This window comes from Panonychus citri, unplaced genomic scaffold (assembly GCF_014898815.1).
Source record: "Panonychus citri isolate SS breed McGregor unplaced genomic scaffold, ASM1489881v1 Contig00011, whole genome shotgun sequence".
Taxonomy (NCBI): domain Eukaryota; kingdom Metazoa; phylum Arthropoda; class Arachnida; order Trombidiformes; family Tetranychidae; genus Panonychus; species Panonychus citri.
In genome coordinates this window covers 1,161,651-1,187,417 of record NW_026515416.1, presented here as the reverse complement: position 1 = coordinate 1,187,417, position 25,767 = coordinate 1,161,651, and the positions used below count along the sequence as shown (strand labels likewise).

The following is a 25,767-nucleotide window of genomic DNA, read 5'->3' as shown; positions in this document are numbered from 1 at the left end:
GTTGATTACAAGAGAACGCGAAACAAAATTAACTTACAATGACGAGAATCAAATTAAATATATATTTATATATTTATTAGGAAATTACTTAATCAAAAGTAACCATTTAAACATTAAATTGCACAAGAAAAAAAGTGATATTTACATTTATAAGAAGTTATTACATAAGTACAAAGGTATGTACATATTGGATATAATTATTATGGTTTTTAAAGAAAGAGAGTTTATCTTTTTTTGTTTGATATTATTATTTAGGTGATTCCATTGATTTATCGTTTAAATTGATTCTTTTGTGTTTCCATCAGGTTGAGATGAGACATTGTCGGATTTTACGAACAGTGTTTCTATCTAATTGCATTAAGTCAAAGTCAAAGGCAGCATTGGTCATATTGAAAAGACCTGTTTCTTCAATTATATCTACAATTCGTTGGAGGACATCGCGGTCTCTCAGATCATTTATTTTACGATGTAATATTTTAAGTTGGCTGATATAATCATAGTCGTATGATGAAGGTTGTGATCGGGAATTATTATTGGCTTGTCTAGGAGATACTTGGTTTTCCATTGGGTCATCCATTGGATCCATTTGTTTGGCATGATGTGAAGAATCAATTTCTTTCCTCTTTTTATTACCACTATTATTGTTACCACTTGAAGGATTTTCTCGAATATTTTTATTCCTTTCCATTGAATGTATATTCCTCATTGGTGGCGGTGGTTCGTCTCTCACTGTGTTGTCTTGTTTTCTTTTATTATTATTACCATGAATAGATGAACATTTGTTTATATTAAGTGAATTATTATTATTATTGTTTATGCTATTGTTTTTACTGCCATTGGAGTCTCTTGAGTGATTGGTACTTCTATGGTCAATTGGTGGATTACTGTTCTCATCATCAGATGAGGTTATTTTATCTTTTGAACCAAATGTTAAAGGTGAATGAGGATCACAACTTGATGATAAAGGGGAAACAGGTAATGATTCCTGATCCATTTCAGCCATTAAAGTTGTTATTGGACCATTTAATGATGAAACAGATGAAGGTGCACCGATGAAGGCACCACCTCCGGGTGTTAAAGAGCCGGACACAATTGATGCTGGACTGCTACTTGTTTCTCGTAAACTGTTAACGTGACCACTTAGATGATTGTTACTGTTTACGTTTAAATTTGCACCAAGGTACTTTTCTTTAGGAATCTTTGCATATTTACTTATAACGGGTTCTTTTGAACTGAATAGATCGTCGTGAATGGCATCTTTTTCTTTGTTTCTTTTCTTTTCCTTTTCTTTGTCTTTTTGATCTCGATCTCGATCTTTATCACGATTTTTACTAGATTTCTCTTTACTTTTCTCTTTATCCTTCTTTTCGAGAACAGGTTGTTCTTTTTCCTTCTCTTTGAGCATCTCTTTATCACGAACTTGAACTTTGTTAACATCTTTGCTTACATTTTCTCTACTCGATTTTACTTCGTCACTTTTATGCTCTTTTGATCGAGACTTTTTCATCTCACTGTCCCAGGTTTTCTCCTTTTTCACCGATTTAATTTCCAATGTTGTTGTACCCGTGTTTTCATTGTTGGTTAAACTAATTGTTGTCGAGGTGGACAATTCTTTCTTTACATCTTTCACTTTATGATTACTATTGCTTCCAGTTGTTGCACTTGATGAGACTTGATCACGAGAAGAAACTTTCTGTTTCTTTGATTTCTCTTTATGACTTTTTTCCGAGAGACCATCTTTACTACTTGACTTGATTAGAGATTCGGTCTCCTTCTTGTCAGTGTTGTCAGTTGAAGGAGGAAAAGATGGCGGAGAGAGACTTCGTTTCCTTTTCTTGCTACTGTCTTTAATACCTCCACTTCCACCGACATTTAAATTATCGATGGTTTCCTTTTTTATACTAGTTGTATTATTCAGGCTGGAACTTTTTTTATTTGAAGAAGTGGCACTTAAATTTGGAGTTGTTGGCCTTCCATCAAACGAAGACTTACTAAGCTTATCTTTCTTTACTTTAGGACTTTCATCTCGTTTCTTGAATGACTTGTCTTTTATTGGCTTGGCATCTTTTTCAGTTTTGATTTCTTTCGAACTAATTATGGTTCCATTGATAGGTTTCAGTTTCTTTTCCTTTTCTGATGATTTAATTATCAGATCAGATGAAGATTTAATATTATCGGACGGTGAGATCTTCTTAGTACTTGATTTGTGGCTACTTAAGCTTGATTTGCTTGTTCCACTACCATTTCCACCGTTATCCTAAAATTGCAAAGTAAGTAAAAAAAGACACAAAAATGATGAGTTACCAAGAAAAATATAAATCGAGAACAGGAGAAAAGGAGAGAGGGAGAGAAAAGTAAACGTGTGAGTTGGTGGAACAGAAGAGATGATTGAATAAATGGAATAGAGAGAAAGACAGAAAGAGAGAGAAAGAGAAAGGAAAAAAAAGACAACGTATTCAAAAATGAACATTAAAGAGGTAGATAATTGGTGGAGAAAAAAGTAAATAATCATTTCGACTGAAAGAAAGAGGGAGATGGAAAGAGAGAGAGAAAGAGGATTTGGTGTGAGAGTTTTACCTTTGACTTAAAATTCAGGGAATCGGGCGATGGTCGGGTCTTTATGGGGGTACCAAAAAGATCGGTAAAAGGATCTTGTAATGACTGAGATGAAGATGAGGAAGGTTGAGGTAAAGTGGAGGAGTTGACACTTTTTTCGTGATAACTGCTGATCTGTGAGTGATGAGATGATAATGTAGTAGTTTGTCCTTGGGTTGAAGATAACGATGATTGTTGACTATGTAGAGATTTGTCTTTGGAAGGTATGACACTCGCCATTTTACTAGACTTTTTCTTCTCCCCAGAACCATCTCTGGAAAGCGATTTACTAGATTTGTGACTGTGTTTACTGTCATCTCCCAAAGCCAGGGCAGGAAGAGAGCGAGAGGGAGAATCAGAAATTTGCGATCTATCATGGAGAAGCTAAAAAATGAATACAAAATAGAAATCAAAGTTAATTAGAATCGTGAGTAAAGGTAAAATGGCGAGGAATAATAGAGAAATAATGCAATCAAAATCAGAGAGAACGAGAGCGAGTTAACAAAATCTCTCTCTCTCTCTCTCTCTCTCTCAAATGAAGAAAAAATGTTCATTCAATCAAACAATTGGCTACTCATTTACACGGGTAAATTTGTCCCAGTTTCGGGACGGAAACCAGGAAACAGGAGAGCGAGTTTTCAGGTAAAAAGCAAGCAGAAGAAAAGAAATTGGTGAAAGTATTGATCAAGTCAGGTAGAAAAAGACGGGAGAGAAAGAAAGAAAGAAAGAGAATGAAGAAAGAGAAATAGTAAAGTAGAAAGAGAAAAATAAAATTGGGGTAAAGTTGTTTGCCATCAATTCCTGTTTGCCACATGGCTATACACTTAAAACGTCGTACAGTTAAATCAACATTCATCAACATAACGGATCAAAAGCAACTACAGGGTAACATTTAAATGGGTGATGGACAAAATTTAAAAGGCAAGAAAACAAGAGGAAATAGGAAAAGTTTGTCCAACCTGTGCCCGGATCGAAACATGATTTTTCATCACCAGAAAACAAGAACAAAAACAAAAATAAGATTAAAACGTATCAGAATTGCGTTAAATCTGTTGGGTTCACAATGTTGATATATAAAAATATTGATGATGTTGTTGATGAACAAGTATTAAGGTAAAGATGAATGTTATAATGAGAAGTGAAGAAGAAAAACAAGTGAAGAGGATTTGGAGAAAAAATAGAGAGAGAAAGAGAGAGAGAGATAGGTAAGTGAAACAGATGAAAGAAACTGAATGAATGAAGGCAAAAGAAGATGAGAAAAGCTATTTCTCTAAGAGAAACAGTTTTTAAATAGAAGAAAAGAAACTAGAAAACAGATATCACGACATTGATTGATGAATTATAACCTATCGATTAGAGAGGAGAATCAACACTATAGCAAACGGGGTTAATTAGAATAACTTGTGGATGAATTAACATTTAACGTTGACACTTATTGTGATGGAAAAAACAGTGGAGAAGAAAAAGAATAACATATAAAAAACAGGAGAGGAGAAGAGAATATTTTCTTTGGGTATTTTTCTCCAAACAAGATGTAACTTTCTCTCTCCCCTCACTCTCTAGAAATAAGATCAACATCAAATTAATGTAATAAGGACTGGTTTAAGCACTTTAGAGAGGCAAGGAGAGAGAGAGAGAGAGAGAGAGAAAATGGTGGATGGGGGAAAAGATAATTTTAAGGTGTGAATGAGTTGAAGAGGGAGAGAAATTATAAGATAGCAGAATTTTTTGGGAGAACAGGTGAGTAAGCTGGTGGGAGGAATGACGGGAGATAGAACAATAAGCCTTTACACTCATTAGAAAGTCATCAATTCATGTTGCTCACAATCGCCATCTCTAATTTACCTAAAGTAATAACGTACTACAACCGCTTTCATCAAAATCATTTGAATTAGCTAATTGTCGCAATGGAGTTAAGCTTTATAGCTATTACAGGGTCGTTGGTTTAAAAGCAGAAACATATTGACAAAAATGAGCAACATGAAAGGTGTAAACATGAGCACACAGATAAAGGGGGTTAAGATAATTACGTATCACATATGTGTCATAATGTATTAACATATAAATAATCTAGAAATTTATAAATTTTGATTGATATTTGGTAAGATGGTCAGTGGATTGAGCGAGCGAGAGAGAGAGATATATATGACACATACCCCTCCGCCTTTTAGAAGTTTCTTCCTAAAATCATCACTGGGATTTTTGAATGTGAGCTTCTGGAGTTTTGAATTGTTACAAGGCCCATGGAGTTGGAGGAAAAGGTCGTAAGTATATTCAACCTTCTTTGGCTCATCTTTGTTACGAAAATATATCTCTATGGGTAGCAGAAATCCAGCATAACCACTTTCTGATATTTGATATGGAGGTTCCTTTAAAACTGTTGAGAGAGAGAGAAAAAAAAAGAAAAAGAGAAGAACGTTAATAAAAAAATATATTCATTATAAGAGAAAATAATTTCATCATCATAAAAATGATATCCATCATGGCGCCGTTAATGGCGGTTGACAGGTAACTATCATATATAAAGTGAAGGTAAAAGAAAGAGAACAAGAAAGAAACATATAGTGTTTTCTCTTTAAAACTACAGTAAGAACAACAAATATCGATGTTGAAGCTAAAAGTGACTATATATGTTTGTTTACCAAAGAAAAATAAATTTAAGATACAAGTTAATAGAATAAAATAGATATAAACAAGTCAACAAGGCCTTGGGAGATATGAAATTAGAGAGAAAAAGAGAGATAGTGAGAGTGAAAGATGGCGAGAACGAGAGAGGAAGAAAAAAAGAAAAATAATATAAATATAAGTGGCAAAAGAAGAAGAGAAAAATAGAAGAAGCTAAAAAATTCCCTCTCTTTCTCTTCCTTGACCAAGCTTTAAAATGAATTTCTCATGATATATCAATTGATTACTCACCTCTTCTCGGTTTAGGGAAACTTTCATGTAGTAAAAAGATCACCTTTTCCACATAATATTTAATATTACCTCCATCAATACCCTGAACGTATACGGTCCAATCATGTGTATAGCCTTCTGCCGTAGGCTTTTCTCTGAGGCTTGCACTATGGCCCAACTCTATCTGGACTTCAACATCAACCTTCATTTCTTGGTAGAAATACACTTGTGATAATAAAACACCGATACAATAAGATTCACCCAATACTTATAGACAATATATAATAACTCGAATACTAATTAAAAAACATTTAATTAACTAATAGTTAATTAACAAACAAAAACAAAAAATTAAGAGACATCAGAGGCTCTATTGGTAACATAATAAAAAAGATAAACACAATTAAAAGGCTCGGATCGGAATTCTTCGCCCTCTGGTGTTGCTTTTGAGAAGAAAAAAATCAAAATCATTGCAGAATTTTGAGCGCGCGATTTGAAATCATCTTTGCGATTTTTTTTAATCTTTTTAATTTTAATTATCTTTTTAATTTTTTCTTGTTATCATTGTGATTAATTGTTTTAATTTGTTTTCATCTATTGGAACTGTTATTAATCACGATAAGTTGTTTTTCTTATCTTTATCGTTTAAACTCTGATCATTAATCTGTTTTTAAATGTTTGTTTATGTTTTCGTTTAATTGTTTTGGTGATTCATTTTTTTAATTGTTATTAGTATTTTGGTTTTACAATTAGCTGATTGTTTTGGTTTAAAAGGTTTAGTTATCTTTTCAGAATATTTTTCTCTTTTTAAATGGTAAGAGTTTTAATTTCTTTTCTTTTCTATTTTCCATGGTTTTCTTATTGATTTTCTGTTTTTTTTTGTATTTTATTTGTAACCCTTTGGTTCCGTTAACCTAGAGTTCAGGTTGGATTTTGATGTTTCAAGGCCACTAAAGGTTCCCTTCGGGTTAAATTGTTACAATCGAAGGACAAATTGTCGAAAGGGTTAACACTTTTACTTTTAAAATGGTTAATCTCAATGTCAATAGAATGAAAATCGTCTGTTGTTTACCGTTTTGAAAAGGTTGTGACCTAAGACCTTGTATCGTGTTTAGGGTTAAGCTAAACAACGAAAAGGGTTGTAGGTTAACTAGAATAGTAATAGAAAGTCCAAGGTCAGATTCGATTTGTCAATTGTAATGGAAGGAGAAAAGAAAACAAAACAAAAACTGTAACTTTTTCTTTCTCATGATGATTTTCCCTTCAATCTAATCACATATGTTCACTTTAATGTAAACATAAACTCTAACCTTTTTACCCTTAACCTTATCATCTCCTTATAAAGGCCACCATATGAACGAGAAATGCCAACAAGGTACAAGGTCGTGACACCAATATTACAATCAATTCCCAATAAAGAGAATACAAGAAAAAAAGTTCCATTGGAATGAAAATGGGAAAAAAAAGAAAATGAAAAGGTTTGTTTACATTTTTAGCTCTCCTCTTTTCTCAACCAATTAACCTGAAGAATCAAATTTCTTTTTCTCTTAATTATCTAGAAAATTGTTCAATTCTCTGTGACAATCAAACCAAATGATGGATGAATTTAATTGTTCCAACAAATTGAAATGAAACGAACAAAAAAGTTAACCATAAGAGCGCATCTTCCACCAAGTATGTAACCTCCCTTGTCTTTTACATCATTTGTGTTCTTGCTTCTGGTTAACCGATTGCCCTTGCAAATTGTGTTTCTCTTGATTCTTATTTAAGGTAAGTCAATTTAATCTATTATTCTATTAACACTTTGACTATTAAAAATGATATGTTGTCCATTAATCCAAAATTGTTAGTATCCCAAACACAACAATCAATCGGGTAAATGTTGATTAAGGTTAATTGTTGTTTCTCTTTTTTTTCTTTCTCTTCTTCTATTCTAACCCTTTGGAAAAGCTAAAGAGCTTCAATATCCAATGTTTTGCTTTTAATTTATTTTCTTTTTCTTATTATTTCATTAATTGCTCTTGATTCTAATTGTTCCCTGAGATTTAGAAGATTATCTATTATTCATCAAGATGGGAAGAATATCTCGATCATGTAAAAATTTTCTCAAATGACTTAATCAACATTCACCATTGAATCATTTTCTATTCTCTCTACATGATGAAAAGAATTGCTTATTGGTGATAACCTTGAAGATGACTTTTTTTCCCTGTTGATTCAATTCTCATCACTAATTATTATGTTTTAATTTCGATTCTTTTTATTTCCTTTTTTTTATTTCTCCATCAACATAATTATTATCACATTATTTGTTTCTCATTCTCATTTAATCTTATTTTCCATTTCTTATAAAGATGATTATCTTCTTGCTATCTGATTAACCTTCGCACCAAATAGTTAATAATGTTTTTGGATTTTTGTCATAAGAGAAAATAAGATAATTTAGATAGACAATTATAATCGAGTTAAACAGCAATTCAATAATCAACTTAATCATCTTCAACAATTTTCCACCAATAAGCAATTGATTTCTTTATGATTTCTTGGTGTTTCCCTTCATTTTATCACCTTAATCATTAACTGTTTTCTTTGCTAATTTTTTTTTTCTTCCTTTTCTATTCACAATTACAGTAACTCGTCTAAAGAAAAGATCTTCATCCACTTCATCTTTTTCTTCAAAAATGGCCTACTTTGAATATCTTCCTCTTGAATTACAAAAAGCTTTGAAAGCTACTGCTGATGCCATTGTTGCCCCTGGCAAGGGTATCCTGGCCGCCGATGAATCAACCGGTAAGGATAATTGTGGAAATGTTCATTTTCATTGTGAATTTTTTTCTAATTGTAAATTTTTACTCTTTTTTTCAGGTACCATGGGAAAGCGACTTCAAAACATTGGAGTGGAAAACAATGAGGAGAATCGTCGTACTTACCGTCAATTATTATTCACCAGTAATGATGATATGCCCAAATTCATTAGCGGTGTCATTTTATTTGATGAAACTGTTTACCAAAAAGCCGATGATGGTACACCATTTCCCGATCTATTGAAAAGCAGAGGAATCATTCCCGGAATTAAAGTAGACACTGGTGTTGTTGATCTTCAAGGTACCGAAGGTGAATCAACCACCCAAGGTTTAGATGATTTGTCCAAACGGTGTAAAAAATATTTCGATGCTGGTTGTCGATTTGCTAAATGGCGATGTGTCCTTAAAATCGGTAAACATACACCATCACCATTGGCCATTTTGGAAAATGCCAATGTTCTGGCTCGTTATGCTACCTGTTGTCAACAGGCTGGTTTGGTACCAATTGTTGAACCTGAAATCTTACCTGATGGTGATCACACCTTGGAAAGATGTCAAAAGGTCACCGAGAAAGTATTAGCCGCTGTTTACAAGGCTCTTAGTGATCATAATGTTTATCTTGAAGGTACTTTGCTCAAGCCAAATATGGTTACCTCTGGACAATCCGCTTCCGCCAAGGCTACACCCGAACAAGTTGCTCTGGCTACTGTTACTGCTCTTCAACGAACTGTACCACCCGCTATGCCTGGTGTTGTTTTCCTCTCAGGGGGACAATCGGAGGAAGAAGCTTCAGTTAATTTGAACGCAATCAACAAATTGGCCGCCAAGAAACCTTGGGCTCTTACCTTTAGCTATGGTCGCGCCTTACAGGCCAGCGCCCTTAAAGCTTGGTCTGGTAAGAAGGAAAATATTGGAGCTGGACAAGCTGAATTCCTTAAACGGGCTCAGGTCAGTAAAGATCAATTCAAGTACATGAATACTTGGATATCCTGTTTTCTTTTCCTACTTTCCTCTCTCTTTTTTTATTCTCCATTTTCTACCTTTATTGCATAATTTTACCTTTTAATTTCTAAATTTCTCCCATCAATTATCCTTAACTGCAACTATAATATTGAACAATTTAGGCTAATGGTTTAGCCTGCGTCGGCCAATATCAAGCTGGTTCCATTCCTAGTTTGGCTTCGGTTTCATCTAATTTTGTTGCTTCTCACAAATATTAGATTTAACTCAGTTAATTGCGCTCACGATAATTTACCATTTTCTAGGGTAAAACATAATAATAAGTCTTTAATTTATACTTATTTGTATTGTTTCAAATTCTATCTGTTAATTGATTATCTGGTGTTGGTTTTTTTTCTGGTTGATTAATTTTAATTCTTTGTCGGGATTAAAGCAACAATTGTTTCAAACTCTCTTCATGTTGCTTTGGGTTTTCACTCGTTTCCCTTTCGCTTTTGTTACTAATTCCGTTAATTTCTCAAACAATTTAACCCCTTAACCCAATTCTGTTCACTTTGGGTCAACTTTCACCTTGAACTTTCTCTCTCGTCTTGTTGATATTTGTACAAAATTGTGTCAACTAACATGTTAATTATTTCTGCTAATTCTTATTGACTAATATTGATTTTCAATCTCTTTTTTTCCCTGCTGACCAACAGGCTAACAGTTTGGCATCACTTGGTCAATATGATGGTGGTATCGCTGGAGCTGCTGCTGGTGAAGGACTTTTCATCAAAAATCATGCTTATTGATTTAATCATTTTCCTAACAATCAACTTAACAACAATAGTTAACACTGTTTCTAGTTTATACACTTATTATTATTCATGTTTGACCATTTGTTTTCTGTTTCTTTCCCACCGCTCACGAACCACAAGTTTAGCTTATTGTTTATTTCCTTTTCCTTTTCGATCGTTTCTTTTTTGTTAGTTTCTATTTAGATTTCGTTAATCATTTCAATCGTTGCCAATCTATTTTTAATCATAATCTTCACGCCTTTTTGCCCCTTTAATTGTTAACCATTTCAAGCAATATGTCATCTTATTTCTCTATTCTGTTATATCGATCTGAGTTATTAATCAAAAGTAAATGGTAAACCTGTAACTACAATTAACCAAAGGTAAACTTGACATGGAAAAATGGACAAATACCCTTGGTTGACTTCTTGTAATTGGGTCACTAATTAATCAATTGGTCTACATTTAATCATCATTATTAATCTATTGATTTCTTTTTTTTCTGATACTTTCCTTTATCGTCATCATCGATTAATTGAAATTTTACCTGCTAATTGTTTCTCCTAAATCATCTTTAAAATGATCAGTTTTGTTGGTGGAATCATCGAAAAGAAAACTAATTTAAACAAATCAAATTAACTTTGATTAGTTTCATATTTTTCTCTGTTTAAACATTGAGTGTATTAGATTTTTTCTGAAAATTAAATCTTAAATTATCAAATTAACTAATTGTATGTATATATTGTATTACCTTTCTAATCAAGATCTAATTACTCAATTGAGAAAATTTAGTGAAAAGTAATTTAAATTAACCGTTAAAAGTAATTTAATTGATTGAACAATTTAATTACTTGACCATAAGAGCTTGAGTTTTATAAGAATGATTAACTTTTGTTGCTAAGTATTAGGTAATTGTTGTTACATGTAATCAATTGATAACCTTGATTATTTTGATTATCCTTGAAACTATTTAACCCTAGAAACTGAATTGTTGATTAACAATAATGTTTAATCACGGACACAATGGTTTGTTTATTGTTTTAATCAACTTTCTGTTTCTGTGAATTTGTGATTCCATTGATTTCTAACAATTAATTTCACCAATTAAATCATAAACTCTCCTCAATTAATGAATATCCTTTGTAGTATTTAGTTAAACCAGTAATAAATTAACTCCTGATCATCAGTAAATCATTTACATCATTTAGTGACGTTAATTGTTGATGTAACATCTTATATTGATTATGATCAAATTTAATTGAATTATTTAATAACATATCCAGTTTAAGAAAATGGTAACAATTAAATTTCATTGATTAAACTTGTTATCAATTCAATTACTTGAATAGCAACTTTGTATAGTTTAAATAATGAATTGAAATGATTTAATTTCTTTAATTACTTGCAATTAAATCATTCTAATCAAAGCTAACTGGATTAGATTAAATTGAAACAATAAATTAGTTTATTATGCTAATAATGATAATCAAAGATTTGTGGATTAATTTGATTACAATCAACAAATAATTTTCGTATATGTATTGATAGTTGATCGGGATGAATTTCTAGATTCCCAACAATTAACCACTGTGAACTTAATAACAATCAAAAAAGTTGAATCGTGATTTGTTTGTCAAAACGTTGATCAACTAATCAGTTTGATTGTTATGAAAAAAAAACCTCTTTGAGTTGACAGACAATTAAAAATAGACTTGAATTTACAACAGGTAAGGATATTGATCAATTATGATTAATATTGATTGTAGGCTGTAAATCACTTAAATCACGAGCTCCTTTTATGTCCCATAGACATTGATTATCGTCTCACTTTGGTTTGCAATTTAAATTGTTGGAATGCAACATTTTGCTTATTTGATAATCACCATGACTATTTGTCCATAGATGATAATCAACCTCAGTGGGGATCAAGTTAAGATGATGAGGTGAACAAGAAAAGAGGAGGAGGATAAGTGATGATGATGATGATGAAGATGAAGATGATGAGGATGATGTGGATAATCATGAAAGAAAATACCAAGAAATCAAGGAGAGAGATGATAAGATTTGGAAGATAAAAAGAGGAGTTAAATTGTAATGATTAATATTTGAATTCATCTTAAATTGAATGTTACTTTACCAGTTATCCAGGTTTGGTTAACATTGTTAATTGTGATCATAACTTTTTGCTTGTTCAAGGTAATTGTTAATTTTCATTGTGATTTGACAGTAAATTGTTTTGCAAACTTTAATCATTTGTTAATTTGCGTTAATTTCTTACAGAATTTGATTTGCTGAATTGTCAGAATGGCAGGTAAATTTGAATATCTTCCCGAAGATTTGAGAAATCAGTTGACTCAAACAGCCTTACAATTGGTAACCAAAGGTAAAGGTATTTTGGCCACTGATGATTTACCAGGTAAGAGAGTTTAATTTGGTATTGTTGTTGATTAGTGGGAAAATTTTAATGATTAAATTTGTGTTCGTGGTGATTTAGGTGATATTGATAAGAGATTTGTTGGATTTGGTATTCCAATTGGAGCGGAGAGTCGACGATTTTATCGGCAACTCTTGTACACATCACCGGGAATCGAGAAATATATTAGCGGTGCCATAATGTACGATGAGACCGTTTATCATAAAACGAATGACGGAGTCCCTTTTCCCGAATATCTGCTGTCCAAAGGTGTTTTATCTGGAGTTCAGGCTGATTTGGGTCTTGTCGATTTACAAGGTTTTCCAGGTGAGACCGCAACTCAAGGTCTCGATGATTTGAAAGCTCGTTGTCAAAACTACTACAATTTGGGAATACGTTTTGCTAAATGGCGAGCGGCTTTTTCAATAACCGACACCACACCCTCGTCATTGGCCATTCAAGAAAATGTCCACACACTTGCCAGATACGCTCTGTTGTCCCAACAGGCCGGTTTAGTGCCAATCGTTGAGCCTGATGTCTCAATTCAAGGTAATTTCACTTTGGATCGATGCCAAAAGGTAATGGAAGAGATTTGGTCAGCAACTTTTAAGGCTCTTGTTGACCATCACGTTCACTTGGAAGGTGTTATCCTTAAGACCAACATGGTACTTCCAGGTCGCTCATCTAACGAACAAGTCACCGCTGAACGAGCTGCTATCGCCACAGTTGAGGCTTTATCACGAACTGTTCCTCCCGCTGTTCCAGGAGTCGGCTTTCTATCAGGAGGTCAATCTGAGGAGGAATCGTCGATAAACTTGAACGCCATCAATCAAGCGCCAGGACCTAAACCATGGGCTCTAACTTTCTGCTATGGACGCGCTCTTCAGGCCAGTGCTCAGAATGTCTGGTCCACTAATCATTCAGAGATTGTTGCAGCTCAGGAAATCTTCATCAAACGATGTGAAGTAAGTTCGATAATCACTTTAAGTCCATTTTCTCACCAATTAATCCAATCAAATTTTATTTTAATTCCACAGGCAAACAGTTTGGCTTCTTTGGGTAAATATATTCCAGGGTCAATTCCAACATTTGCTTAAAACTAATCAAGCTAATTGTTATCACGAGAATGAGATGAAACCATGAAATCGCTGTAACCATGGGAATAAATTCATTCCAATGACCATTTAAAACTAAACAACGAAATCGAATCGTTTGATGATCATTTCGATTTCAATCTAAATGAAAAAAAAACTAAAATAACAAAAGTTTTCGAATTGCAAATAAAAAATTAACACTAATTGTGAGTTAATTTTTATTCTTAAATTTAATTTCCTGGTCAAATGAGAATATCATTATTCTGGAGATACTTTTCTCTCAGGTAAACAATGTAAATATTGCAAATGATTTTTGGACTATTTAGTTAAAACATAATCACAAAGTTGCGAGAGAAAAACAAGAAACAATTTGCTCGAAATTTCAATTTAAATTACAATAATTAACGAAAAAAAAAATTCTTTTCTCTTTCACAATGAACACAGAACATGATTCTTTCTGTATCATGAGAAGTGTATATATATATATAATATATGGTACAGAGAATACAATTTAAGTATCATAACTATTAATTATCGGTCAATAATAGCGCACATAAGTGGGTCCATAGGATTTATGTCCGTTCATCATTAAACCATTATTGAGTAAAGCGTTTCCATTAACCGTTGAACCATTGATGGAACCGTTAATTGAACCGTTAACTGAACCATTGATTGAGCCATTCATCTTTGAGTAAACAGGTAAACTGTGTTTTATGACATTCTGCTCATGTTTGGCTCTATTATACAATAGGACACCCGTTACAGCAGTACACATACCGAATAGATTAGTAAAGGTTATCGGATTTTTCATCGTAATTAGACTAACAATTATAACTGCAATTCTCTTGGAGCTATTGGCAACACTGTAGGTTAAAGGTGAAACCAGGGAGAGAACAGTGAAAGCAATTATATTCTGAAGAGAGGTGAGAAAACCATCCAGAATTAGATAACCATATAAATGGGGTGGACTTTCATTTGATGTTTTAATTATCGTGAATACATCCATGTAAATCCAGGTTGGTATTGAGATTATGAATGCGTATTTAGAGATGATTGAGAGAAGAGCTAAATGATGGAGACCTGGTTTCTCCTTCATCACGTTCTTGGAAAATATATTCAACAGGGAGACGATAAATGCTGATAGAAGTGCAAATGTTAATCCGATTGCATTGAAGTTTAATTCAGTTACGGTTGCAATGGAAACACCGACGACAATTGGGATGATTGATAGATAGACCTAAAAGAAATGGTAAGAAAAACAGATAAATTGTTATCATTAGTTTTCTGTGATTAAGTTAAAGATGAAGGGAGAAGAAAAAATTTAGTAGAATCAATTGATTGACTATTGAGATTGTTATTGCTTGTTGATTGTGATTAAGAAATTGTGAGACAATCAAGATGCTGTTTGTCATCATCGTCAATGAAGGAGAGAAAATTTTTTTTTTCCTTCTCAAGTTCAATCAACTCTTTTCGCCACAATAATCCAATGGAAAATGATACAAAATTTAAGATGATCATCAGAACTTATTGATGTCATGAGAAGAGATAATTAAAAATGGCTCATTCCAAATATAATAATGAATGAAACAGTTTCACTCATAACAATCAGTGATTTTTGATTAAGTTAAAAGGAGAAACAGAAGGAGAGTTGAATAGGAAGAGAACAATTTGAAACCAGTTTGATGATTTAACGGGAATTATTTGAGCAAACGACTACAGTTGAAGTTGATTTAGTTGATTCAGTTGATTCAAATGGATTCACATCGTAACAATTTAACCCAAACACGTTCTTGAGGTGCTGATTGAGCTGATTTTTTAAAGAAAATCTCTCTACTATATAAGCATTTTTTTAAAAAAAGATATTGTTGCTCGAAGCACAAATAATTGTATTAACACAGTTAATTATCAATTAGATGATATCAGTATTAAAAAAAGTAAAAGTAAACTGAAAAATATAATTGCTTGTTGGTTAATTGGTTAACTCGGGACATCTTGGACTGATTGTTGTTAGATGAATACTAAATTGAATACAATATCTGCCATTAGAAATGATAAAGAGCAACTTGAAACATGATTAATTTTGTTATAAATCAAGCAAACTGGAAATTGATTAAGCCTTTACAATAGATCCTTGGACTAGCTGAATTTAAGGTGAACGATAATAATATAATAGTAATTGAATCCAGTTGAAAAATGGCAGGACAGGATTTGAATTGTCATAAGCAAATACACAGGAAGTTAATTGCTTACTTTGGTTGACTGTTTTTCTCCATTGATTAACCGAGACAAAAATATTACAAACAATGGCATTGTTGATTTGACTGTATGAGAGAATGAAAGAAAATAGATGATTAGTTAAATTGTTCCGTGGGCAATTATGATGAAAATGATAAATTTGATTACCTGTATGTGAATAGCTAATTGGAACCTTCCAAATTGAGATGTGTGATGAGAGAGCAGCAGCAAATTTACCCAATGCCAGAGGAATTATCATTCTCCAAAAATATCGCCTCTCAAATGTTACTTGTTTCTCACTTGCTTTGAGATACATGAGAATTGGTTTAAGGAAGAAATAGATTGACGATAATTGTACAATGGAAACTGTCATCGGGAATGGAAAATGAGATAAAATGGTTTTACTGACGATCGCATTGCTCGAGGAAACGGTGTACCACAATATACATAATATCACAATGATGAGCTCATTTTTTGGCAACATTCTCATCTTATTTAGAATTGTGTAAATAAGAGATTGTAGAATAGAATTAACAACGAAAAATAACAAAGTAGAATATTCCTTTAGGTTGGTGATGATGGTGATTATGTTGAGATGAGAATAGAATTTTCTTATTCTGTTTGTATAGAGAAAACCAATTGCCAATTGTTTACACTGATGGTTAAGAATTTTTTATGAGATGAAATTATTTCTTCTGGTTGGATATTCACAAGGTAAACCATTTAAATTGGATTCACTTTTGATTGGAAGAAATTAAGTTAGTTAAGTAATTAGTAAAGAATAAGATTTAACCAGTAATTGATTATTTAAAAGTGTTGACATGATTTCTTTGTAAATGGTTGAAACAATCAATTGGAAAACAATTGGAATTAATTGCCACGGGAGATGGAAAGTGTTACATTCTCTTGGTTGATTTGATAGAATTTAGAAAATCTAATCACAATTAGAAATTGAAACATTTAAGTGACAACAAAATTGGGACAATCAACTGAACATCACAATGAAAATGTTAACTTTAACCACGTAACCAACACATGAACCGATGCACAGGCGCAGACAAAATTCAGTTAAAAGGTTAAATTATTTAGTCTTTTAATTTGGATTTTGCTTTTAATTACAATCAATTGTAATTATACTTCAGATTACAATAACCATTTTTTTTAGATTAACTACCATTGTGTACATGATGAAAGAAAATGTTAGAATGATCAATGGTTTGATTTCTATCATCGAACATTTTGTTTTTTCCAAAACCAATTTGGTTCTTTTTACTTCTTTAAAGGATCAGCTGGTTTGGGTGATAAATCTTCCCTCCATCTTGTTTGACTTTTGTAAGGTCTCTAGAAAGTGTATCAATGAATCAACGTAAGTGTGTAAATTGATAAGAAAAAAGAAATTCATTAGAAAAGGATATAAATTAACCGTAATTAAAGTGAAAAAAAATAGAAAAAAAAATCAACCTTTCCAAGGGCAAAGGAAGAAAATACTTACACCATAAAACCATTGTCGAAGCATTTGCAACAATGGGTGGACATCCCTTCGATCAATGACACGTGTAACCTTGGAAGAAGCAACCATGATGAAAATAATGACAATTAAACAATTAAAATTGTGAGAATAACAATTTTAATCAGAAACAAAAATGCAACCGAATTGTTTACATTCAATTGACAGAATATCTCAAGTATCCGATCCGAAAATATCTTTTCGAATATCGGCTACTATCGATTGTGTAATTCGATGTATCGAATCTCTGATGAGCTTTTTATTTTTTTGTTCACTTCAATTCTGATGTTTTTATCTCTCACTTGGATTTTTTTTGTTAGTTAATTTGTTTTTATTTTCTTTTTGGGTTTAATAATCTCTTGTGAAATTAAATTTTCTTATTTATTACTTTAATTGGTGTAATTTTCAATTTCAATCTATTTATGAGTACAATCAGATGAATGGATGAACACCGAATTGATCCCGATGAGGAACGTCGGACAATCGTTGAAAGATACACAAAAGGAAGAGAAAAGGTAAGAGAATTATCTTGATGGATTTTCTTGTTTATTTCAATTTTTTTTTCTTTTTATTCTTGAGTAATTTTTGTTCTATTCTCTTATTTATTATCACTATTATTCTATATCATCATCACTATGATTCATTATTCGTTACATCACCAAGAGAAAAATATGTAACTGATAAGAAAACAACCTCTTTTTTTTTCGGGTGTTGTGCTTATATCATTTGCATCCTTTTTGCTTGTCACTTGGGGTTAATCTTTACATCTCTTGTTTCTCCTTTTTTTCCATCTTGATTAGGCTTTATTTTAATTTTTTTCCTTTCCATCAACCTATGGTTTCTCACCTTTGTCTCTCTATCCTGTTTGGATATGTGAAAATAAGAAATTACCTTTTACCTTGGACTTGATTCTCTCACATTGTAGATTTTCTCCTATTCTCTTTCATCAACTTCCTTGTTTGTTTTCATCAAAATCACCACTTAACTCGTTTTTTAATTTGTTCTGTTTTATGTTAACAGTCAACAACTGTATTTCTGGAACATTATAATGTTCCCCAAATCTCATTTCAACATTATCCAGGATGAGAGATGATTAATCGCTATTTTTGCTTTTTCTCTTCCCATAGATTCGAGATCAGATTGGTGATTGGGAAGATCCACAAAACCTGGTCCTTTTCACGGACCGTTATGGATTCATCCAGTAAGTTCCGTTGAAGGCTCAACAGTTAACCAGGAATCGCCTTTGGCATATTTTGATCGTTCACGGATTTTAACTGTTGATTGATTCTTGTTCTCTCTCCCTCTCTTTCTTTCTACACTTGATCTCTTTCGCTGACTATTTCATTTTAACTCTTCTCTCTTTCTACCTTTTTTCTTGCTACAAATTAACAGTGATCAACAACTTCCACCTCGATTAAGTAAACATGAAGCTAAGGTAATTGATTGATTCTATTGATTTACTTTTTTGATAGAAAATGTCTTCATATTTCAATATATTGAACTTATTTTCTCATTTTCTTTTCCATGGTTGTATTTTAGGTTCGACAAAAAGAGATCTCTCGAACAAATAAATGGCTTAAAATGTTAGAACAATGGGACAAATATTTTCCGAATAATGAAAAATTAAGAAAAAGAGTCTACAAAGGTATACCCAATTCACTTCGTGGTGAAGTATGGACCAGATTAATGGAAGTACCTCAAGTGAAAAAGGAGCAAGAAGGTACAACTCATCGTTTCCCATTCATCTTTTTTTTCCCCAATTTGAAACATTAGAACCATTTCCATTTCGACATTCACACCGAATCGCTATTCCATTGATTATCTATTCCAAACCAGTGTACATACATAATCAGTGTTTTTCTCTCTCACTTTAAACTCTATGTTTACTGTGTATAGCAATTGAATATCAATTTGATGATTGAGGTGTTTTATTCAGGTGATATATGTCATGTTATCTGTTGATACAATTTTCTGATAATTAACGTTATCAACTATTTTATGTGTTGTTGTTGGAAATACTTTCGCCCCTGTTAACTTTTACTCTGCTTTCTATGGGACGGTTCACTTAACAATCTATACCAGTTAAAGTAATAAGGATTAGCTTTGAAGTAATAATAATAATTGTAAATATATATATATTAATAGCCTTGAATTCAGACCTTCCAAGTTTATATATTGTTAATGAAAAAAAAAACTACAGATTATCTCACCCTGATTACCGAGATGCATGTTAGTTTCTTCAGTCTCTCATATAATCTGTGAAAATAATCGCTGAAAAACAATTGAATCATAGGAAAATATCTTTAATCTCTAATCATCTTCTAATCCTTATAATTTTATTTCTTTCATCACCTACAGGTCGATACCAAGAGCTTCTTGAATATGGTCTTTATAACTCCAAAGATATCAGACAAATTGATTTAGATATAAACCGGACCTTTCGAAACAATGATATGTTTCGTGACAGATTTAATGCAAAACAACAAGAATTGTTCAGAATTCTTGTTGCTTACAGTGTGTACAATAAGGTAATGTGAAAATGATGGAAACAAAAAGTTCATTTCAACAATTAACTAATTTCATCTTCCATTCTGATTACAGGAAATCGGCTATACTCAAGGAATGTCTCAGATCGCTGCCCTCCTATTGATGTACACATCTAATGAGGAGGTAAGAGATTAGTAATTAACTCAAATACTATCATCAACATTTCTTAATTTCCTTGATATTGAAAATTTTTCTATCATCTATAATAATAATAATAATAATAATAACCCTATAATTAATTAATCTTTCTCTCCTTTTTGTTTTACCGTTTAATTTATCATTTTAATCCAAATATTATCAACCATTTATTATTTTATTTTCTCTAATGATGACAATCCATTGACAACCTTTAATCATTCACTCAATCTTTTACCTATTTAGATAAATTATCTTTCATCTTTCAAAAAAAAAATTTCCATTCAACAAAAATCATCATAATCCAATAGCATTGACATTAGATTTACGTTTAATTCATGGTTATTATTGAGACTAATCATGATTTCCTTTATTTATTTTCTTGTTCATCTTTTTGTATCTTCACGAATCAAACCCACACCATAACCAGGATGCATTCTGGTCATTAGATCGTCTCATGTCAGGAGAAAAGTATGCTATGCATGGTAAGTTAATTGTTACAATTTAATCACAATCTAAATCACACTTCAACTAAATCTTTACTTTTATGACAAACTATTTTCTCCTCATCTTGTTTAATTATCATCTCCATGTTGAACTTTACATTAAATCATCGCATGTTTATTCTGCCCATTTAACTCTAATTATTAATTTTCTCATTATTATTATTATTTAGGGTTTTTCATTGACGGTTTTCCTAAATTGTCGCGATTTGCTGATCATCATGATAAAATTCTTAAAAAATTCCTCCCACGAGTTTATAAGCATTTTAAGGTAAATTTAAATTATACTCTCTTTCTTTTCAATTTAACTCTTCAATTGAATCAAATTACTCATAATCATTATCATGATCATTACCACAATTTGCTACCATTACATTTATCATTTCTAATCAGAACTTTTTTCTTAATCATGTTCATCTTTTTTACTACCCTTTTGTACCAGAAATTTGACATCAATGCTACTTTATATACTCTTAAATGGTTTTTCCAATGTTTCCTCGACCGAGTCCCTTTCTCTTTAACATTAAGGTAAATCACCTATTTAATTACCTTTACCAGTCATATTTAATCAATTTAATTATTTTAATCTTTTATTTATATCATAGGATTTGGGATTGCTTCATGTTAGATGGCGAGATAATACTTACCTGTTTCAGTTATACTCTCCTTAAATTACACAAAAGTACGAATTGTTTTTCCATTAATTATCACCATTTTTCAATTTAAATATTAATTACCAATAGATTATTGATAATTTACACTTTATTCATTGATCAATTTAAAAAGTGAGACCTTGTTAATTGTTGATAAATGTTTAGGTTTACCAGTATTTCACTTTCGACTTTACCTCAGTTCATACTAATTTTCAATAGTTTTTTTCTGTCACATTATCGATCATGTTTATCTCAACACCGTAATTCAGTTTATCTCTAATTTTTTCCACCTTCACCTGATTCTATCAACTGTTTATACACTTTCTCCAAGTTCAGATTGGTTTAGTTTTCGATTTTTTCCCTTGCTAATTAGTTGAAAAAAAAGAACAGTTTTAGTTCAATAATTTTCTTTCGCAAGTTCTAGTGAGTGTGTAACTGGAACTTTGCCAAAATTTTATCAAGTTAATCGCTGAATTTTAACACTTAATCTGTTGCGAATTTGTTTTCATTCGGATTATTATTAATCTTTTATTTATTTTTCCATCATCTTTTATCACCTAGGATCCATTCTCGAAAAGAGTATGGAAGATCTAATAGCATTCCTACAAATCGATTTGGAAAAAGATTTCGGATATCTAGATGACCAGGCCATTCGTGAGCTTCAAATTGCTATAACCGAATTAAGGTAAACTTTAATTTCAATTTCCGTCTTTTATTGTTATTAACCCTTCTCTCATTCACTCTCTTGTATCATCTCAACCCTTAGAAAACAAAAGATGGAATCACCACCCAAAAACAACACCGATGCTGAGAAACCAACCAGACCATTCGGAATGTTATTACAGGCAGATAATGCATCAATAATGACGGGAAATGATGATCGTAGTATTGCCGGCAGTATTAATCTGAAAAACTCTGATTCCGTATCATTGGCTCAAACCTCTCGTACAAGTAGTGAAGTGGATCAAAATGAATTGGAAAACTCTGAGCTGGATGAGTATGTTTTCTTCCACCATGAACACAATGAACCATAAGAGAGAAAGATAATTACAGAAAGAAAGAAAAAAAGAATCAGACCCGATAAACAATCGTTCAAAGTGAAAAAAAGTCTTAATATACACATAATCCAATGGAAAATTTTAAAGCAAATGACAGGAAAATAGAAAAGGATATTAAAGTAACATCAAACAAGCAACGAGAAAAAAAAGATCATGAATTCATGTTAAATGTGAATGATGGAAAAGCAATCATGTGTCTCATCTTCAAGCTCAGTTTCTAACCTTATCTAGTTTTAGTCTATGATAATCGTTACAATCTAATTCAAAATAATTGCTCAGTAACATAAACTGTCTCATTTCTCTGTTATAAACATGTTAATCACATCTTTCAGTTTAGTGAAAGTTAAGTGAGAGATTTAAATAGAGTAATTAATATCCTGCCGATATCATTACGAAGATGATGATGGTTGGATTGAATGATGAAAACAGTTTTTTTTGTTGCTGTTATTTGAACTGTTAAAACCCAAAGATTCATGATAATTTAATTCATCTTCCACAATGATTTAGATCGATTGATTAATCAGTGTTTTTCTATCAAAAGAAAAGCGAAACTATGAAAACTTATCCTTCCTAATCTTCAATATCTTTCTTTCTCTTTCTTTTCAAACTTGTTCTTATTGCTGCTCCATTAGTCGCAAAGTTCATAATCCTGAAGAAAAGAGGAAAGATGATGGACCCTGAATCTCATCTATTCATCATGAAGCTACTGCTTCTCAAATAGTAATAAGAAGTTCATAATAACTTTAGTGTCTAGAAAACAAAAAGAATAGTTTTATATGTATTGATCGATGTTTGTCCAATTCTTATTTCAAATTTGCTTCTTGTTTATATTTTTTTCCCCTTTATTGTGACTGTGATTGTCTTCATTGTTATTTTCTACTTTTAATTTGATTTCAACTAATCAATGTTTTCCCTCTTTTCTTTTCTTTACAGTGTGGAAGTTAATGATTTCTGTAAAATTCAAAGATCCTGCTCCATTTACGATAATGTAGATATCAATGAAAGCATCGAAGCTGCCAAGAGACTGAGCGAGTTAACAACAAACTCTGATCAGCGAGGATATTTCAAATTACAAATCACCTTAAGCTAGCCAATCAACAACAGTAGAATGATTTCTCACCTCATCTAATAATTTGCTGATTTCTAATATCTGTTTGGTTGTTAATCATAATCACAATAAGAATATCAAAATGGGCTATAAAAGAAAACTTTTCCATCCTTGTCAGTCAATATCCTTTTTCAAAAACACTCTTCTCATCTCTCTCTCTTTCTCTCACCTTCTCATCTTAATCTCTACCAAACATCATACCAAAAAGTAACATCATCATTATCAAGAAAATAAGATCAACAACAAACAAGACAAGAAATAACTCGTTACCGGATCAGTTGAATTTCCCCCAATGAAATCCAACATTTACTCACAATCTCGGCCAACAAAACCTAATCTACAGTAAACTCATACTTACAATCGATTGATTGTCAACTCAATTAACTGATTGTCTAAAGCTCATCATCATCACTACCGCCATCATCATCATCTACAGCAATTAACAAACAAACAGTTGTGTACAATTTCAACGATCCCGATGAAATATTTGAAAGGAGAAAACAAAATCGATCACTTTTTGATTATTTGTTTTAATAGAAAGAATTTTTTTTCTCTCTCTCTCTCTTTCTCCCTTCCTTACAAAATACTTTCAGGATTCTCATCTCTTATCATCATCATTCTCATCAACATTTTCATCATCATCATCTTCACAATTCTAATGCTAATAATACTATTGATTTACAATAATATAAAATAACAATAATAATATGATATTAAAAAGAAAAACAATAATTCTAATACAAGAGATAATGAGAATTCACAACAAAAATCATATGTTACCTCTTATATTTATGTGCACGTTTAAAGAGACAATCAAAAAAGAAACAAAAACAATTAAATCAATATTCAGAATTGAATTAAAAAAAACACTCAAAATAAAGTCAAGATATCAAGTTGAACACGAAAAAAATTGATCTTTTAATTGACCGGGATGAAAAGTGATGGACAGAAAGTTATATGTTTATGGTCAGTTAATTGGTTTATAAGAAATTAAATGTTTAATTGTCAACAATTAACCGAATCCCAATCTCATCCCATTTAGTTAACTAAATAATGTTTCCATTATTATGGATCCACCGGAAACTTTATCATCCTCATCGTCAACAAATGATTCAACTCGAAGATGTGGAAATAACAACAACCGTGAAAGTTTAAGGTCAAGAAGACGTCGATTTATTAATTACAATGAATTACCCGATTGGTTGAAAGATAATGACCTGGTCACTTCTGGTTATCGTCCAGCGAATCAGTCTTTTTGGTCTTGTTTAGTTTCATTGGGTTATCTTCACAATGAAACCATTTCGATTTGGTCTCATCTTTTGGCCGCAATTTATTTCCTCACCTTGTATGTAGGTCAATATAACGGTACAAATAATTGTTCAGCGCTCAATAATGACGATCTTTTCCTGCGACTTTACCATTTATCGGCCATTTTTGCGTTCACATGTTCAGCTATTTATCATCTATTCTGTTGCTATTCACATTATGTTCGTGATCTACTTGTAAGGTAAACAATCAACTAATTGCGAAGATAATTTCTAATTGTTATTGAATTTTCTTCTTCCTCCTTTTTTTATTAGAATTGATTACATTGGAATTACCGTTTTCATCACCGAATCATTTATGACCTGGATCTATTATGCCTTCCACGAGGATACGGTGGACACTTCGATCTATGTTTATGCCATTTGTTTCGGTGGTTTTTTGGTCGCAGTTATCACACAACTTGATCGATTCAATGGACGCAACAATCGCGGCCAAAGAGCTGGTACGACACAATTATTGATTCTCTTAATTGTCTTCATTAAATTTAATATTCTCAATTATCTTTCTAAGGTCTTTACATGGTCTATGGTCTTTCATTAATCATTCCCGTCTTTCTATTGTTCAGTCAATCATCACAACCGCAAACGAGTAAAATAATTATCAGCATCACCTACACGGGAACAATTTACTTAATCGGTGGTATTATTTACTCATTCCGTTTACCTGAACGATTCCGACCAGGGTCAGTTGACCTTTTCGGACATTCACATCAACTTTTCCACGTGATCGTGGTCGTCGCAGCAATAATTCATGAACGGATGATTGTTCATATAGCAACAATCAACGAGAAATAATAGTCCAAACTATTTTAATCAATTCCAAGTGATTAAACTGGTGTATAAATTGTTCTCAATTAAAACAAAAATTCATCTTTTAATTGTACATTTAATCAACTAACATCCAACTAAATTCAACTCTAATAAACATTTTGTAAATTAATCTATCATCAAGAACTTCAAATGATCAAATGATTAAAGTTAATTTGTTTTTCTCCGTTCAAATTAACTAACCAATATAACTTAATTGTTCAGTAAATGAAAACAATTAAAATGATATGTTAATCTTACTCTTTAATAGATGGCGTTAATCACGTTGCTAATTAAATGATTAATTAGTATTTCAATTGAATTATTTTTACATTTGATTGTTAATTGTTTC

General features: G+C 31.8%; 7 protein-coding genes across 13 annotated transcripts in view; 5 read left to right on the top strand and 2 right to left on the bottom strand.

The window, feature by feature from the left end:
* LOC128392822 (uncharacterized) overlaps window positions 1–25,767 on the top strand; it is a 63,926-nt gene that overhangs the window by 26,614 nt on the left and 11,545 nt on the right. The gene's annotated exons all lie outside the window — the stretch shown is intronic.
* LOC128392578 (protein AF-9-like) lies at window positions 54–5,881 on the bottom strand. 3 transcript variants are annotated; one of them, XM_053352626.1, is made up of 4 exons: window positions 5,512–5,881; window positions 4,752–4,972; window positions 2,578–2,979; window positions 54–2,257 (listed from the first exon to the last, which is right to left on the bottom strand). In XM_053352626.1, the coding sequence occupies exons 1-4, from the start codon at window positions 5,696–5,698 to the stop codon at window positions 302–304; spliced, it is 2,766 nt and encodes a 921-aa protein (XP_053208601.1). In that variant the 5' UTR covers window positions 5,699–5,881; the 3' UTR covers window positions 54–301. The 3 variants fall into 3 exon arrangements, with proteins under 3 accessions (XP_053208601.1, XP_053208608.1, XP_053208615.1); XM_053352633.1 differs by lacking the exons at window positions 4,752–4,972; window positions 5,512–5,881 and adding an exon at window positions 3,555–4,451; XM_053352640.1 differs by lacking the exons at window positions 4,752–4,972; window positions 5,512–5,881 and adding an exon at window positions 3,178–3,533.
* LOC128392679 (fructose-bisphosphate aldolase-like) lies at window positions 7,091–10,755 on the top strand. Of its 4 annotated transcripts, none has more exons than XM_053352770.1 (5): window positions 7,091–7,260; window positions 8,122–8,280; window positions 8,356–9,242; window positions 9,419–9,560; window positions 9,953–10,755. In XM_053352770.1, exons 2-4 carry the CDS (start codon window positions 8,172–8,174, stop codon window positions 9,512–9,514), a joined length of 1,092 nt encoding a protein of 363 aa, XP_053208745.1. In that variant the 5' UTR covers window positions 7,091–7,260; window positions 8,122–8,171; the 3' UTR covers window positions 9,515–9,560; window positions 9,953–10,755. The 4 variants fall into 4 exon arrangements, with proteins under 4 accessions (XP_053208745.1, XP_053208722.1, XP_053208730.1 ...); XM_053352747.1 differs by having other exon boundaries at window positions 7,195–7,335; XM_053352762.1 differs by lacking the exon at window positions 7,091–7,260 and adding an exon at window positions 7,548–7,584.
* On the top strand, window positions 12,070–13,741 carry LOC128392718 (fructose-bisphosphate aldolase A-like). Its single transcript, XM_053352794.1, has 4 exons — window positions 12,070–12,226; window positions 12,311–12,446; window positions 12,525–13,408; window positions 13,481–13,741. Exons 2-4 carry the CDS (start codon window positions 12,335–12,337, stop codon window positions 13,538–13,540), a joined length of 1,056 nt encoding a protein of 351 aa, XP_053208769.1. The 5' UTR covers window positions 12,070–12,226; window positions 12,311–12,334; the 3' UTR covers window positions 13,541–13,741.
* Window positions 13,710–17,406, bottom strand: LOC128392709 (solute carrier family 35 member E1 homolog). Its single transcript, XM_053352782.1, has 4 exons — window positions 17,265–17,406; window positions 15,941–17,113; window positions 15,788–15,858; window positions 13,710–14,774 (listed from the first exon to the last, which is right to left on the bottom strand). Exons 2-4 carry the CDS (start codon window positions 16,260–16,262, stop codon window positions 14,076–14,078), a joined length of 1,092 nt encoding a protein of 363 aa, XP_053208757.1. The 5' UTR covers window positions 16,263–17,113; window positions 17,265–17,406; the 3' UTR covers window positions 13,710–14,075.
* On the top strand, window positions 17,575–24,182 carry LOC128392640 (USP6 N-terminal-like protein). Of its 2 annotated transcripts, XM_053352704.1 has the most exons (14): window positions 17,575–17,794; window positions 18,407–18,480; window positions 18,672–18,714; window positions 18,819–18,999; window positions 19,638–19,807; window positions 19,881–19,949; window positions 20,392–20,446; window positions 20,638–20,735; window positions 20,907–20,992; window positions 21,070–21,146; window positions 21,679–21,802; window positions 21,884–22,114; window positions 22,808–22,895; window positions 23,109–23,250. In XM_053352704.1, exons 1-13 carry the CDS (start codon window positions 17,720–17,722, stop codon window positions 22,854–22,856), a joined length of 1,332 nt encoding a protein of 443 aa, XP_053208679.1. In that variant the 5' UTR covers window positions 17,575–17,719; the 3' UTR covers window positions 22,857–22,895; window positions 23,109–23,250. The 2 variants fall into 2 exon arrangements, with proteins under 2 accessions (XP_053208679.1, XP_053208672.1); XM_053352697.1 differs by lacking the exon at window positions 22,808–22,895 and having other exon boundaries at window positions 23,109–24,182.
* Window positions 24,112–25,684, top strand: LOC128392777 (adiponectin receptor protein 2-like). Its single transcript, XM_053352857.1, has 4 exons — window positions 24,112–24,249; window positions 24,326–24,790; window positions 24,864–25,051; window positions 25,120–25,684. The coding sequence occupies exons 2-4, from the start codon at window positions 24,351–24,353 to the stop codon at window positions 25,401–25,403; spliced, it is 912 nt and encodes a 303-aa protein (XP_053208832.1). The 5' UTR covers window positions 24,112–24,249; window positions 24,326–24,350; the 3' UTR covers window positions 25,404–25,684.